The following is a 17,595-nucleotide window of genomic DNA, read 5'->3' as shown; positions in this document are numbered from 1 at the left end:
GCAGTGTCAGGCCACCCCACCAATTATAGATCACTAAATACACACACTATGAGTTGCATCATTCTGTCACTGGAGAAAACCCACAGAGAGGACAAGAAACTTCACAAGGTTCCCCTCAGTGAGTGTGTCACATGCAACATCTAACAGCTGTTTTAGCTATGGTAGCTTTCTAGCTATGTAACCTGCAGTCCACTTCTGGGTGCCAACATCCTCTGCTTATTCCTACTGATGTTTCTCTGTGATGATTCTCTACAGCAGGGGGTGAAGGGTGTCCTCTGCCATTTGGTTTTGTGTCTGACATGACTCACCTATTTCCTGCATGTCTCTTCTTGTCTCTGTCATTTCCTTGTGGAGTAAGCCAGATAAGTCACAAATCCCAGGACTGGATCCTTGAGTTGTCTGGCAAATATTAGATTACTCTATGATCTATATTTGTGTCCACCCAGATGTATTTTAGGCCACAGACTACACTACTCAGTCTAATTTTACCTTGTTACGAGCCTAACCAGCGCCACCACAAATACATGGTATTTTTCTACTGGACTGCTATGTGCAAGGAGTCCAGAAACACATTGCTTCTCTTCTGCACCATGCATAAAGTACGCCTTAGCATCCAGAGATGTGCTAGATACTGTACAGATTAAATAGAGACATGCTCCCTGACTCAAGCATTTTGCATTCTAATATTGGAGATGATACTGTGAGGGAGAGCAGCTAATGAGAGCAGGGATTGGGGAAGGAACCACAAGGGTTATGGTGACGTAGTTACAATGCATGCACACCTAAACAGTTCCTCTCAAGTAAAACTTGGTTTTGTCTGTTTAGATCAAATCACCTGTTGTAGAGGGCCTGGAAGAAATGATTGTTTAGGGGAGATTGTAATGAGTAGAAGATAATGACTTGGTGGACCAGGTTTGGAAAGGTTTTTGTTGCGTGAGAAAAGGCATGATGATATTAAGAAAAGGAAATCAAGGGGGCATCAGGAGAGGCATTACTGACATTCCATTGATTTCAGCAGCATATCAATGGGACATAACACAGGAGAAACAGCAGTGGGAGTCCAGGACATGTCAAAGTTGTATCAGAAAATCATTAAAGCAACAATGATTTATAGATAAGGCTGAAATGTGGCTCCTGCCAGGAAGTCTCCTTGACTGGTCTCTGATGTTTCCAGTGTGCCTAGGAAAACATCAGAATGGTTCCCCGTACACCTTTTCTGGAGCTCCCCTCTTTGCCAGTTTGTGACAGATCGGTGGGTTGTTACCCTCCTCTTTTGTAACCTCTTGTGCCATACCCGACCACAGTGGCAGGGTTTCTAATTGTTGCTCTCTACTCTCTCTCCCCCAACACATTCTTTACCCTCCCCGCCCCCCTGATTATTTCTCTTTTTTTAAATTTTTGTTTCAAATGATTTTTTTTCTTTTTTCATTCCTCTCACCTGATTGATCTCTATGCTCCTTTCCTCATTCTTCATCAAGTTACATAGTTCTCATTCTGCTTCTGGTGGGAGGTGTCCAGAATGAGGCCGGGACACACGCTTTTGCAGGTGAGCTCTCTGGTGTTGTGAGTGCAAAAACAAACCTTGGGTAAGTGAGCTACTTCCTGAGCCAGTACCACTAGACACTTACGCTGCTTCTGTGGCCATGGCATTCAGGGTTACTGCAGGCGCAGGGAGGGAAGATGGGTTCCAAGGCGCTCCCCGCCGCATGTTTACAGAGCCAAGTCAAAGTGGGTGCAGCTTCCCACACCCTCCCAGACTTGTCTGGCACCACTAATGGAGCCCAGGCCCAAGATGAGAAGCACACGCTTATGGCAAATTTCAATCTTAACCATGAATTTCTTGATATTTAAATTATGAATTTTCTTGGTTTGATTGTTTTTCATCAGTGTCATAATTCTTAGTGTAAATTTTGGTGAGTGACTTAATAATACATTGTTTTACTTAACTAATTCAGATAGAGATTAATATGATTATTGCCTGAGTATAAAGTCTTTTTCAATAGGAGGGTTGTGGGTTTTTTGTTTGCTTCCAGTAGAAAAACAAGTTATTTTATTATTCAAACTGGACTTACTTCATGCTGTTTTCAATAAGATATTTAATAAATATGTAAATTTAAAAATTAATTTACTGCATACGTTTGGCAGTGTGACTTTTGAACTGACAAAAGTTTGATGGATTGTAAAATTATCCCCTAAAAATCATCACACATAGTAAACAGAATTTATCAACCTGTGGTAATTTTACAGCTTTTTCTTCATCTTGTCTTCTGTTAGGATCTCACTTAAAATTGATTATAATGCAGTGTATTTCTAGAGCCATAATTCATTCATAGATTAATTAGATTTTAGGTTAATATCCCATCATAGTATGGGACACAAGCCAGCAGAGTATTTTCCAGTTGTTACAGAGCTACAGTACAGAAACCTTGATTATTGTTCCCATGTGGCTTAAACCACCAAGACTAATCACTAATCAAATTCAAACCACATAAAATGGAACATCCTTCATAACATTTATTTTCTAGCTGGTTTATACTATGAGCTCTTTATTGACACAACCAGCTAGACTGAAATATACTTTAAAAATTGCAGGAGTAATTTCTTCCTTTACTTAAATCTGTTTTTTTCTCCAGCCCTGATTGTTCTGGTTTTTCTGTGTGTGCCTCTGTGGCTTCTGCCTCTCCCTTCCCACAAATTTTCTGGGCTATAGGACAAGTAAACTGGTTGCAGGGAATTAAAAAAAAGTGTATGTGAAATATACTTATATACAGGGTTTGACTGCTGATGGATGAAGCATAGATTTCAATGTGGACAGAGCGATTCCTGGTTTTTTTGGTTCCAGTCATCTGAAGAAGTGGGTTTTTTTACCCACGAAACCTTATGCCCAAATAAATCTGTTAGTCTTTAAGGTGCCACCAGACTCCTTGTTGTTTTTGTGGATACAGACTAACATGTCTACCCCTGATACTTGACTTCCTTATTTACTTTCTACTCACCAGTCATGATGTTATAGACCTCTAACATATCCCCCCTTGGTTGTCTCTTTTCCAAGCTGAAAGTCCTAGTCTTATTAATCTCTCCTCAGTGTTGCCTTTCCATTGCACAGATCAGGACAAGTTATAAATAGAGTGCATATGCTGGGTGGGGGAAGGGATACACCTCCATTGAGGTTTTGTGGGGGGGCAGGTGTAGCCAGTTGGGGTAGATACGGGAGCCTAGCCAATGGAACCATGAATATGTAAATTCTCCAGATAAACACTTTACCTGCACATTGTAACTTTAAGATCTGAGATGGAGGGGAAGTGAGGAGATTCTTGCTCCTATGAACAACCCCCACAAAAAGCCTCTTAATTTTGGCTTGGTAGTGTTTACTGGCAAATCCTGCTTCCACAAGTGCAGGTGTGAAGGGCCTGCTAGCAGTGAAACCAGCGTAATTTTGTTGCCCAGGGAAGGTAGGATTTTTTAGGGGAGCCATGCTGTAAATGCATACTGCCTGTATGACATGGAGTCTCATTATGCAAAGGCTTCCTGTGCAGCAGTACACAAGAGGGTGTTTGGAAATGAAGTAGGGTGAAGTGGTGGATATGGGCAGATTGTGTGTTCCCTCCCCCAGTCCCCTTACACAGAGCATGCAAGGACCATAGAGGCTGTCCCTAGGGTTGTCAGGTGTCTGGTTTTCAGACGGAACACCCAGTCGAAAAGGGACCCTGGCAGCTCTGGTTAGCACTGCTGACTGGGCTGTTAAAAGTCCTGTTAGCGGTACTGGCAGGCTCCATCCCAAGTTCCTGGGAAGTGGCCGGCATGTCCCTCTTGCTCCTAAGTGGAGGCACGGCCAGGGGGGCTCCGTATGCTGCCTCCGCCCCAAGCGCTGGCTCCATAATTCCCACTGGCCAGGAACTGCAGCCAATGGGAGCTGCGGGGTCAGTTCCTGTGGGCATGCAGAGCCCCCTGGCTGTGCCTCCGCCAAGGAGCCAGAGAGACATGTGGCCACTTCCTGGAAGCCGCCTGAGGTAAGTGCCACCCAGAGCCTGAACCCCCTCCTGCAACCCAAACCCCTGCCCCAGCCCTGAGCCCCCTCTAAGAGCTCACACCCTCTCCCACACCTCAACCTCCTACCCCAGCCCAGAGCCCCCTCCTGCACCCAAACTCTCTCCCAGAGCACACACCCCGAACCCCTTCCCAGGGGCGGCTCCAGGCACCAGCGCTCCAAGCGCGTGCCTGGGGCGGCAAGCCGCGGGGGGCGCTCTGCCGGTCGCCACTAGGGCGGCAGACAGGATGCTTTCGGCGGCTTGCCTGCGGAGGGTCCACTGTTCCCGCGGCTTTGGCGGACCTCCCGCAGGCACGCCTCTGTGCTTGGGGCGGTAAAATGTCTAGAGCCGCCCCTGCCCCTTCCACACCCTGAACCCTTCATTTCTGGTCTCACCCTGGAGCCTGCACCCTCCATTCCAGAGCCTGTACCCCCTGGCAGACCCCAGCCCTGAGCCCCCTCCTGCACCCCAAAGCCCTCATCTCCAGCCCCACTCCAGACACCGCACCTCCAGCTGGAGACCTCACCCCTCCCGCACCCCAACCCCTGCCCCAGCCCGGTGAAAGTGAGCGAGGGTGGGGAAGAGCGAGCAATGGAGGGAGGATGGAGTGAGCAGGGGCAGGGCCTCGGGGCTGGGGGGTGGGGCAATAGTATTCAGTTTTCTGCAATTAGAAAGTTGGCAACCCTAAGCTATTCCAGCAATTTAAATGGAGTATCTCCTGCGAATCATTTCTAGGGTGCTCTCTTTCTTCCCGCTACAAATCTCCCAACATAGTCAAGCTACTTGTGCTGGACACTGGGGTGGGGATGTCCCCCCGAGTGTATAAACACCTGCTGCTTTTCATAGCAGGGAGAGGAGGACTTTATCTGCACAGTCTCTTCATTGTGATGACTGCTACTGATGCTGCCCCTTGAAAACTGCTATTTCTACCTCTGCTGCTTCTGCCTCTTTCCCATTGGGTCAGGTGGTGCACTCTGGATGTTCACAGGCTAACATGAAGAGAATCTAGTTCAGATGCCCAAAAGGGAGGGTTACTAGAGCAGAAAATCATTACCTACCACCAGTTACTCTCCACTACTGAGTCTTGAAGGAGACATTTTGCAATGGAATCCCATTTTCCATCAGTACCCTGGGTTACTAACACTGAGACAATAAAGGATTCAGACATAACTGGAGAGTGAGAGGAGAAATTTCTTTGTAATTACCAAAATAAATAGAAAGCCAAAGGTGGAACATGAAGACAGGCAAGTGTGTGACTAATGCTTATGAAAAATCATTTGAGAACAGTTCAGCCTTATGAAAAGATGACTCCTCTCATGGTGAGAGTCATTAAAGATTATATGTCGTATGTGCCTGATCCTGCTACCATTGGATTCCATGGGAGTTTTGCCATTGGTATCTATGTAGCAGGATCAGGCCCCGTAAGAACCATATTGTGAATTATCTTGTTAAAATAACTTGGTTTGTTTGAACTAGTTTTTACCGTTTCATTCCTCATTCTGTTCTAACCAAAGTCCTAGTTTTAAAAAGAAATCAATTTTAACAAACACTAATTTTGGATTAAATAGCCAGGATAGCCCCATTTTATTCCTTCCCTGTTTAAACTACCAAACAAACAAACAGGCTTTCATGGCATATGCACCTCTACAGAACAGAACCCTGGATATTTAAATACTGTACACTGAATAAAAAAACTGATTAAGAAGGTAAAGGGTAAAAACATTTAGCTTAAGTGTGCAGGGTTTTCACTAAAATGGTGTTCAATGGGTTATCATTGGCAATGTAAGACTGATGCTAATTCTGTTTAGAGGCAGTATTGAACTTCATATGGTTTTGTAGAGTAAGATAACTGTCAGCAACTAGTTTGGCCTTTCAGTCTGAAATGTTTTACTGTAATTTTTCCCTTTACTGGAAAATCAGACTAATTTTATTGCTTAACTCTCTCCATGAGTAATAGTAAATTGATTTCTGAAATGCAAAGTTTATCCTGTGTGTCTCATATTAATTGTCACTCTCTCAAATGCTAAAATCTAAAGTTTCAGCCTCCTTTTCCACCATAAATATTTGTTCTTTAATTCTAGTGATGAGTCTGTGATTGAAGTTAGCATCGCAATTATCTACTGGATTTCCTCCATGAGAAGCAGAATTGGTGATTCCATGTCTGCTGACAGTTTGTGGCCTTGCTTACTCTCTGGAGAAAGCAGCAGTATTTAGCTTTTTTAACTTCTCTGGTCACAGCTGTCTGAGTACCTGGTTGTTGTTATGTTGTTGCTGCCATCTTTTTCTACTAAATTCCACTCAAATTATTCTCTCCTCGACCACTGTCAAACACACTTTGTTCATGTACAGTTCATGCATCCAATAGCCATCATAGAATTGGAAGGGACCTCAAGAGGTCATCTTGTCCAGTCCCGTGCACTCATGGCAGGACTAAGTATTATCTAAACCATTCCTGACAGGTGTTTGTCTAACTTGCTCTTAAAAATCTCCAACGATGGGGATTCCACAACCTCCCTAGGCAATTTATTCCAGTGCTTAACTACCCTGACAGTTAGGAAGTTTTTCTTAATATCCAACCTAAACTGCCCTTGCTACAATTTAATACCATTGCTTATTGTACTATCCTCAGAGGTTAAGGAGAACACTATTTCTCCCTCCTCCCTGTAACAACCTTTTATGAACTTGAAAACGTTGTCATGTCCCCTCTCAGTCTTCATATGGTGCCATGGGAAAACAGACATCCTTGTAATACTTTGGCACACCCAGTTTCTTACCTGATCAGGAACATTTCAGAATTTGAAAATCTTGGGTACTAAAAATAGGCAAAACTTTGAGGCGAGAACGAAGGGTTGGGAATATCTAATCTAGTTTATATGTAAACAGTCTGTTGTATCACCAAAGAGATAATATTGCTTGCTAAACTGTGAGGGTAGAACTAGTATGTAATTATTGCTGTTTTAATGCCTACATTTCTGGGTACATCACCACACAGGGCACAGTATTCATTTTGAGTAACTGAATCCACTTAATCCCTTCTTAAAAGCAGATATATATCTAGCCGTATTATGAAAATTGTGTTTTTAGACACATAAAGGTCTATTCGCTAGGCAGTCTTTTACCTTCCACATCATACAAGAATTCAAACCACCGATAATACAGCTCTCAGCTCCACAGCAAGCTATTTATTCATCAATAGCCATTTTGTCCAGGTCTGCAGGTGTGAGCCTGCAGAGCTCATGCTAATGAGCTTTATTTCCCCTTAGGTAATTTATTTACAATTTAGAAGGGCCAAAAATATTCTCCTTGTCACGAAAAATTAAATATTTATGTAGAACGTTACTCCCCTATCCTAGAAATGGCATGCAAGTTTCTGGTTCTGTTGACAGTATCATCAAGCTGCACATAATACCATATGTAGATTACTTTCACCTAAGTGTATATTGTTTTCTCATAAAATGATGAACAGATCAATAATTTCACAAATACTCCATATCAATGCAATTTTTCCTTGAGTCAGGGAATAGAGGGCTTCTTTATTATTTATCTTGAAAGTCTGATGGGGTTCCTTTGAGAAGGTCATTGTCTGCTACAGGAAAATAATCATGGGATTTCTGTTCAAGCAGGAAAAAGAAAAATGATTCATTATTTCAAAAATTATTTTACCATCAGTCTAGAAAATAGATGAAAGCTTCTGACAATATATAAGGGAGAACAAGGCTTAACTTATTATTTAAGGTTACACTTTAAAGAGAAAAAAGTTCAAACATTACATTTTTAGCTCTGCTGTAATATAACAGAGGTCATGCAGTTACAACTTTCACCTTTGTAGTTTCCTGGATGTGATTGTACCACTATTTTCACTGTAGAGCTTTACCTGTCCACCTAATGTTCTCATCCATTTGGCTAAATGAGATCTGGAGACTATTCACTTTCTATTGAGAAACTACCACTGCATTCTGTCCCTTTCTGTCTGGAAAACTACTGTACCTCAGCTCAAAGCTAAACTGAACCTTTTCATACCACACCTGGCTATGCAACACAAAATGATATGGCCCTGAACCTGATCTCACTTACAATGGTGTTACAGTAGTGTGACTCCATTGATGTCAGTGGAGTTACTCCTGATTTACACCAGTGTAACTTTGATCAGAATCCAGCCCTGTGTCCTCAAAACACGTTTTTTATAAGAGGACACTGCATAGATATTAAAGGTGTCCTACTGAGCATGCAGTATGGTAGTTTATAATAAATACAAACTGTGTGCATCTGTGTCTTTTACTGCTTAATCCTATTGTATAATAAATGCAAAGCAGTTATTATAACAACTAAGGGACATCTAGATTGATAAAACTCTGAATTTAAAATGATAAACAGTTACAGACTGTGAGATCAATATGACCTTGGATACACACAGGCGAAGTAACTTATGGAATTAAAAAATGTAAAAAGCTAGAAAATTGTTTTGCCTTGTGGTGTAGTTTTAAATAATAATTTCAAAAAAATCAAAAGCAAGCATACTTGATATCTCCTATTAGGGATTAGATCTGAAATGAAAGACCTTCAGTTATACAATTAAGTATTGATTTTGTTGATCTATATTTAATTCTCATAGCAATTTAGTTGTTTTTACACAGGAGTGTTTTGCAGATATACTTCACTTGGAGCAATGTTCCTTTTACTTTTGGGGTAATCTAAAAACTAAATTGCTCAGTGCATGCGAGATAAAAGTAAGGTTTATTTTATTCTAGTGTGTAACTGACTCTGAGCCCCTTAAACTACTGTTTAACTAAACTTGGAAGGATGCAAAATGCATTTACAGTACAGTATTTTCCTTGCTAATTTGGGTCTCAGATGTACCTTACAGGCTCAGTCTGGCTAGGAAGCAGTACCTCACTACATTCAATGGTAGCTCCACCATGGTAGGAGTGGACATGTGGCCACATTCCTTAAGGGGGTGCAGCATGACTTCTCAGCAGCCATAGCTTTGCCGTCACCCCACCCTTCCCTGTCCCAGTTTGCTAGCCCTAGTCCTGGTACTGTTTAGGTTAGCACTAGGACTGCAATGGTGGCTTGTCCTGAACATATCGGGCACAAGGAGAAGAGGCTCCTTGCACCACTGCCCAGCCATAATCTGGCCCTATGACTTTTTTAATTAGAAAGTGCATCATAAATTCTTTGTTAGTAAAACAGAAATATTCAATGTATATGTCCAATACTTAAATGTGCGTGTAGGTTAGCTTTGTTTTCTTAATTTGTTGCACTAAGGTGTTTTATTACATTAGTTTTGGGTCTTAGCTAAACCCATTAGAATGTAACCAAAATGAAAAAGTATTCTGATTCATGACTGCAGTATATCTCCATGTAGACTCATAGACTTTAAGGTCAGAAGGGAGCATCATCGTCATCTAATCAGACCTCCTGCACATTGCAGGCCCCAGAACCTCACCCACCCACTGCTGTAATAGACCCCAACCTCTGGCTGAGTTACTGAAGTCCTCAATCATGATTTGTAGGCTTCTAGTTACAGAAAATTCACCATTTACACTAGTTAAAATCCGCAAGTGACCCATGCCCCATGCTGCAGAGAAGCAATGTAAATTGCAATCAGTGTAAATTGATTCCTAATTAATGTGTGTAGTATCTGGACTAGATTCTCTCCTCCTCCTCCTCATCCTCTGGCAACTGTACATCACTCTCAGGGGGTGGCCGGCTGAGGATTCCTGTGGAGATGGGGAGCACTCAGCTGATGTAAAGTGGAAAAGCCAGTTCCTGTGGCAGTTGCCCCCCACACACACACCTACACACACTAATATGGGGTGTCCTGGGGTGGGGCACAGCAAGCCTGCACAACACCAATTCACAGTTGTAGTATGGTCCCATTGAGCTCATAGCCAGTTGGCATCAATTAGAGGAGCCTTGAGCCTTGATGCTGCAAAGATACCATAAGAATCAAGAAGGCTTAAGTTGTTCCCTGATGACACCTTCTGTACGGACTGTATCTTGGCTCAGGACACCATCTGTATCTGTAGCTATTGAATTTTCATCTGGGTGAATTTAATGCTTGTGAAAAGGTGCTGGGTTGATCACCTTGGAGGGTAGACCAGTCCATCTACCTCAGAACAGGTACGGTGTGGTCAGCAGCAGTTCTCCTCACTGAACCTGCCTTGTGCCTTGGCCCTCAATAGAGAACCATGTTTTAAGTGAGAATGCAGTTCAATTTCTATTTCTGTTCCTCTACTCATATCGCCAACTGTGGTGATAGGAATGCTTGTTCCCTGACAGTTAGGCTGACCACTGACTAATTTCATATAGTCAATTAGACATGTTTCTGATAGTACTGACTTTCAGTCACTACTGACCTGGACCAGATTTGATTTGAACTAATGAGCTACAGGTTCTAAAGGCTGTATATACCATTACCAAATCCCTGAGCCAGCCAATTTCCCAAGATACTATATATGTATCTGATATCCCGCTGAAGGGCCCTTATCATCAGGAGAAGATACTGATTCTTTCATGTGAGAACTGACACTAAAAGTGCATTAGTAAATTTATGACTTAAACATAAGCAAAGCTAACATCTTTGAGCCAAAGTTTGTTCCTTGTTACACCTGTTCTACTCCACTGAAGTCAGTAATAGGTCTAAATGCATGTAACTGAGAACAGAATTTGACTATATCTATAATTTATCAACGTATCCTAATAATATTTATTATTTTGTGATTTCCTTTTGTTTCATACAGCAGCTTTTGTAAGCTGCCATGAAAACTAAGAAATATACTGTTTTCTGTATCCAAATAGTCTATATTTTGTATCCTACTGGTATTCACCTTCCGTAACAACTGAATAGGTTATTAAAGAACAAAGGGGATTCTTTCTTGATAATAAAATAATGCATGTTAGTCTTTACAAAGTGGATATGTAAGTTATTTCATTATCATGAGACAGGAACAGTTCATTCAGAAATGATTGTGCTTAAATCTTTTCTGTGTGGAGGAGTTTTGGATGTAACTGAGTTTACTTCCAGAATTATAATTAAGGAAATATCATATTGTAACTTTTTGCCCACGTGTATTAAGAATTATATTACATGACTTCTTATTCCACGGTCAGCATAACGTATTAATATGATATGCAAACACAGTTCTCCTGCAAACTAAACTGTGGGGGGAAGTTCTTCTTAATGAATTTGTCTAATACATTAGTATGATTCCCTTAATTGTTCCTACTCCCACACCCAAACCTCCCGATTTACATTTCCTTTATATACTTGCTGTTATCTGACGAATGTCTTAGGAAACTGGCGATATCTGGTGTTTTTCCGTAAAGCTCCAGCTCCCGGAGTAATGTTATTACATGAGAATCTCCACTCTCTCTTTTCTAAAAATGTTTCTAGCCCTCATGGTTACAGAATGAGGCTTGTAAAAATGAACCCTAATAGCACAAAACCCAGTGGCAAATAAAAATAACACAAAATGTATTATTGTAACCAACAAAAAAAAAGAAAAGAAGGGGGGGTGGGGTGGTTTAATCCAGTTTCATGATTTTGGAGCCTGACTCATGATGGTTGACTGCTTGGGGTTGGCAATACGGAACACTGTTCAAAGGAGAAAGAAACCCAGAAAAGGGAGGCATTATATATTAGACAAAGTGGAAACAGTGCATCAGCATCAGCTGAAAGGAAAGGTAAAAAAATACTTTGCATATCATCCCAACTCTATCAGTAAATCACACATCTTTGCTCATACAGTATTGTAGTAATGTGTTAGAGAAAAGAAAACCGAGCCCGTCTTTTATCAGATGAAACCATTGACCTTGGCATTAATACATATATAAAAAGGCAATCATATATCATAAAATATCTTTAATTTATTCCTGAAAACAAATGCCTTTGCCTCAGTTTCAGTAATAAATATTAAGTGAGAGAATGATGACCTTCCATTCCTTTTGATCACATGTGTTCCACCCTTCCTAATTCCCTTTGTATAAAGGTAGGAACTATATCCACATAAGACTTATATGTATCAAATTTAAAATTATGAGCATCTATTGCAGTGTTTACTACTCAGTATATTCAGTTTTCAATGCTGGGCACTTCATTTTCATTTGGTTCAATGATTTTAGTTAAAATTTGGTGTGGATATGTTTCTTCTGGATAATTTCTTTAGTATAGTTTATTTGCTGTGACTCCCCCCCATATTATGTACCTTAACAAGGGTGTGATTATATTGATGTACTATTTTATATTGTACTTGCATAAGGTTAAAAGCTATTGAGGTTCCAGGTACATAGAATATACTAGTCAGCTAACTGCGTGTCCACCTCTGTGACTTACACTATCTTTCAGCCCATCCAGAGTTTTTGTTGTTATTTTAACTGTGTACAATAGACTATCAGAAATAGCCCTGTGCAGTCAGTCCATACATACATTCTAGCGCTTGCCAGCAAATAAAGGATGACCTCCCCCATTAAAACTAATGGTAGTTTTGCCATTTACATAATAGATCCAGGATTTCACCCAAAACCTCATGTATATACGTCCATATCTATGCCCAAACATCCCCATTTCATTTATCCAAAGCAAAGCTGAAAGTTGGAAACAAAAAACAAAACAAAAAAGGCCATGTAACTCAAATTTAGAAGTCAATAGTTCATTTAATAAAATATTTAAGATTTAGCTAGTCTGTAGTACAAAAGGCACTATGTAAGTGTTTTAAAGGTGGTATGCATACGGATCATTTCATTCAGCCTACACTGGAATATGGCATCTGTTCTTTGTCAGTAACACTATACAGCATTGTTTAAGGGAAGGGAAGAACTTTGAAAACTGAAATTACAGAGAATTTTCAGTGGGTGGACTGTCCACTGTAACTTCCAACATTTGAATTTGTCTGGAATACTGGGGATTACGTCCCTCCTCTTTCAGAAAGTACTTTGAGATTAGTGGTAAGGACCACAGTTTTGTGTGTCATCCAAAAAAATGGCACTTACAGTAATACAATTCCCCCTTGAAATATGTCTCGGCATGCATTCACTATTGGACCAAAAAGAAGAGTCCCACCTACTATGTCACCAACATTACTGCTAATGACAGGTTTCAGAGTAGCAGCTGTGTTAGTCTGTATCTGCAAAAAGAACAGGAGTACTTGTGGCACCTTAGAGACATGCATCCGACGAAGTGGGTATTCACTCACAAAAGCTCATGCTCCAATACGTCTGTTAGTCTATAAGGTGCCACAGGACTCTTTGCTGCTCTTAGAGACTAACAAATTTATTTCAGCATAAGCTTTTGTGAGCTACAGCTCACTTCTTCGGATGCATAGAATGGAACACACAGACAGGAGATATTTATACATACAGAGAACATGAAAAGGTGGAAGTACACATACCAACAGGACTTCCACCTTTTCATGTTCTCTGTATGAATAAATATCTCCTGTCTGTGTGTTCCATTCTATGCATCCGAAGAAGTGAACTGTAGCTCACAAAAGCTTATGCTGAAATAAATTTGTTAGTCTCTAAGGTGCCACAAGTACTCCTGTTCTTATTACTGCTAATGTCATTTAAAGTTTTCTGAAAGGTCTCATCCAAGTTCTAACCTGGGCAGCCTGTAAGATCTGACAAGTTCACAATCTAAGCTGGCATGGCTTCATGCCTTCCCCCCACCTTTTTTACATATTTAGCCATGAAAAATAAGCACCCTCCTCTATCTAAGGTCTTCCCATTGCCCAAGATCTCTAGGGTTAAATAAAAATGGCAGGAAGAAAGCCTGATGTATTTTTTTAACCTTCATATTTTCTACCAACCCTGATGACTAGTTAAAATTGTGTGTTTAATCACCCAGGATCTCCTCGTTCTGGTCACGCTGTACTCTTGGGTGAGCCTAAACTATCCATCTAAACCAAGTAACACTGTTTGTTCTTGGATTGCCAATAGTATATTGATCCAGTCATTGCTGCCTAATACTATTACTGAAAATGAGAAATGACCCTAACTGGGAGAGCACACCTCATTTAAAAATGGGTATTAAAAAAAACTTCGCCCCCTAGGTCTCCAAGAGTCCCATCAAATGTGGAATGTTGTTTTTTGATAATATCATCTGTAACATGAGTTGATAACATAAGATAAAAAAAGACTGTATGTGAAAGACAGGTCATTTTTATTGAACTTCGCCCTAAACAGCTGATAAACTAGTCTTGAAAAGATCTTTGAAAATACCTGTAGCCAACAAAGAGATGCAATTACACTTGTATAATACTACTGTGATTTTTTTTAATATAATGTGCTAATACATTGTCCAGTGTTTCATTTGGTGCAGTTTCAACAGAATTACAACACTTCCCAAAGTAGATCTAGCCAATATCTGATTGATTCTGGTCTGTGGGGATTGGATCAGTTCAGTGTAATTTCCTCTCTTGTTGCTTTCATTTCTATTAGGGAGGCTTTTGGTTCATGGAAATCGATAGCCTTACACATGCAAAATGTTAGGTTATTTTTTAGAAAGTTTCATTTGTGCCTGTATCATACAGAAAATATATTTTCCCCCTCGGAATATGTGCACTGCATGTTAGTTATTTGGCAGGCTCCAAACTCAAATCATAGACAAACATTCATTTACCCTTACGATAAATAAATAAATAAATAAATTGTGATGAGGGAAAATGTAAATTACTATGAAGAAGCTGAAGATATTTTACACATACAAATTCCAGAATCTGCCACTTAAAATGTAAATTGGACTTAACTGTTTTGCAAATTGAGTCCTATTTGTCTCAGCAGAATCATTAAACCCTAAAATGGGTTTATTTAATGTGATTTAACCCCAAAATGGACTTTATTATTCCATTTAATTATACCGGAGGATTTAGGTACAAGCCTCTAACAATCTATTCCCTTAACACTGTGAATGTTCGACAAACAAATAATTGACTGTGTACATAGGATAGCTTTATTTTTGTAAGAAATATGTTTCTAATATTTTCCTTACTTATTACAGAAATTGAAACAAGCTGAAAAAACAAGGGAAGATTCTGAGAATAGATTATCTAAAATTTCCCTGGAGTCTCTCAATAAATTTAACAGCAATAATGTCATTTTATTAGAAAAAGAGAAGAATTGTCTGAACAAGGTTGAAGGACAAAAGGAAGAAAATGGAAAGAATGAAGAAGCTTCTTTAAATAGCTCTGATAGGCATGGTGTGGACAATTTAGAATCCTTGAGTGATTCTTTATATGATAGCTTCTCATCCTGTGCCAGCCAAGGCTCTAATGATGTATAAAGACACTTTCCAGTGGGCTGTGAACGGAGCACTTAAGGAACTGAGGGGAAAAAAAGAAAGGGACAACTGTTGAAAAACTTTATCCTAAATTGTTGGATTCCCAGAAGGGTATTTCCTGACTTATTTTCATGACACAGCAATAAGGAAAGATAAGCCTGCATTTATTGTGATGCATGAGACGGAAAATTGAACACAAAAGCTGTTATACAAAATGTCTTAATTTTGCACTTTTATGAATACTTGTACAGAAGTTGTAAATTTTTTTGAAAAAATATATTTGTAGAAAAAAAAGCAATAAATATTAAATGGTGCCATGCTCCTGAAATGACAGATTACTAACTTTTAAAAGTTGATGTTAATATTAACAAGCAAAGTTAGTGGATTTTTTTAAAGAAAGATTTATAATTGTTCTAGTCTTAAAACTGTATGTAGAAACACTGCTTTAAAATAAACTTGAGCCTGCCAAATTGTCTGTAATAAACCACCTTGGACCACATTTTACAACATACACTTTGTATTTTTTTTAATTTTAGTGCAATTTCACATACGATTCTCTACGGATATGTGCATTTAGTTGGTATAATTCCTTAACATGTATCTGTTGATACTTCAAGAGGGTTCTGATGTTTGAGACAGTATGAGAATGGTTGGAATCAAATACCCAGATCCTACTACTACTTGTGCATCTGAGCAGCCCCACTGAGTTCATAAAGAATGACGTTCCTCATATGCATAAGTGTTTGGAAGATCAGGGTCCAAGTGATTTGCCATTTGACTTCAATGGGAGTTTTGCCTGAGTAAAGGATTGCAGGATCTGGACTTTATTTCTAACTGCAGTATTTACTTCTATAGTTTACCTATTCCTCTTTCCTCTGTAACCATTTAATACGAATTTCTGAATGTGGTATGTTGATTTTTTTCCCCCAGACCACCTTGATTTTAACTCCATCTAGGAATCCTGGAAAACTGAAATAAAATTCATATTTGTGATATAAACTTTTGTAAAACTAAAAAAAATGTTTTGGTGCTAACATTCAACATATCTTTTTCCTATAAAGACTTTATAAGTAAGGGGAAGTCTATTTCAAAGGTTGTGTATTTTTTCTAGTTGTGAAGTATTTATAACTGCTTTTGTACAGCAATCTCTCTGTAAACTAGGTATATTTGGGATATTTCTAGACTCTACTGGTTCTTTAGCAAATACCTGTTAATCTTTATGATATTGTACGATCAGTGTTATTTTGTTAAAATACTTTGTGCAATTTGTTACATTTTAATTTTGTTATTTTAAGTAATAATGTCAGATTTAAACTTGCGTTGTCTTTTTGAAACTTATTTCTAAATAAAGTTTGTATCACAGCTATAGGAATGGTTAAAGATATATATTTTCCCAGGGACAAGTAGCCCATGTTGGGGTTAATTTGTTTAATGAGCTGGATTCACGAATTAATTGTCTAAGAAAATAGCATTGCTTCAAGCAAATCCAAAGAACCAATGGGAAGCAAATAAAATAACGTAGAAATATTTTGAATAAAATAACCAATTCTACGATACCATATGCATGCAAAACATTGTGCAAACCATTTCCCTTCTCCAATCAACTAGCCCTCGCTGCTCCAGAAATAATAAATGTGCAGGTGGAATTCAATCATTCAAATGAATTCTCGACATGGCAACTAAAAAGTAATTTAAGCTTAATTCAAACCTCTCTGCTTGCAGACAAGATTGTGACTGATCAAAGGGAAGCATGTGGGTTGCCGAAGGATGAGGCTGGGGAAGGAGGCATGATGGAAGGCGCAAGTTGTAATGGGCTGCACAATGAAAACCATCAGTTTACTTCAGCTAGTTCTTCCCCTCACAAAGGAAGTTCGCTGCGGATTGTAGAAAGGAAAGGCCCCGCCACGGGGGGTGGCCCCCAGTAGCTTCCACATTACGCCAGACGAGAGCATGGAGGGGACAGCCCGTGTGGCGGCACTGCCCTGCCCCGGCTCCAGATCCGCCGGGCGGGCGGCTGAGCTGGGAAGGCGCTTTATGGCTGCAGGCAGCGCTTTCCAGGCAGTCAACGCGCACCCACCGTAGCCCGGGACCGCTGGCTCCGGAGCAGCCCGGGCATGGGGCACGAGCCGCCCCGGGGCAGGGGCAGGGGCGGGCACGCTCCGGAGCGCGGGGAACTGCCGCGCTGGGTCCCAGCTCCGCTAGCCAGCAAGGCGCGCGCCCCCGCCTCCCCACAGCCCCTGAGCCCGCTCGCGCCCACCTGGCCGAGACCTCCCGCACGTCCTCGACGGGCAC

The 17,595-nt window shown here is 40.4% G+C and overlaps 1 protein-coding gene across 1 annotated transcript in view; it reads left to right on the top strand.

Annotated features, from left to right (window-relative positions):
• NCKAP5 (NCK associated protein 5) overlaps positions 1-16,656 on the top strand; it is a 338,664-nt gene extending 322,008 nt beyond the window's left edge. Inside the window, exon 19 of the mRNA XM_045033131.1 lies at positions 15,025-16,656. Within this exon, the coding sequence (XP_044889066.1) occupies positions 15,025-15,306 (282 nt within the window). The 3' untranslated portion in view covers positions 15,307-16,656. The remainder of the gene's footprint in view (positions 1-15,024) is intronic.
• The last annotated feature ends 939 nt before the right edge of the window (positions 16,657-17,595 follow it).

The sequence above is a fragment of the Mauremys mutica genome, chromosome 10, assembly GCF_020497125.1.
Source record: "Mauremys mutica isolate MM-2020 ecotype Southern chromosome 10, ASM2049712v1, whole genome shotgun sequence".
Taxonomy (NCBI): Eukaryota; Metazoa; Chordata; order Testudines; family Geoemydidae; genus Mauremys; species Mauremys mutica.
This window is presented reverse-complemented; position numbering and strand designations above follow the sequence as displayed.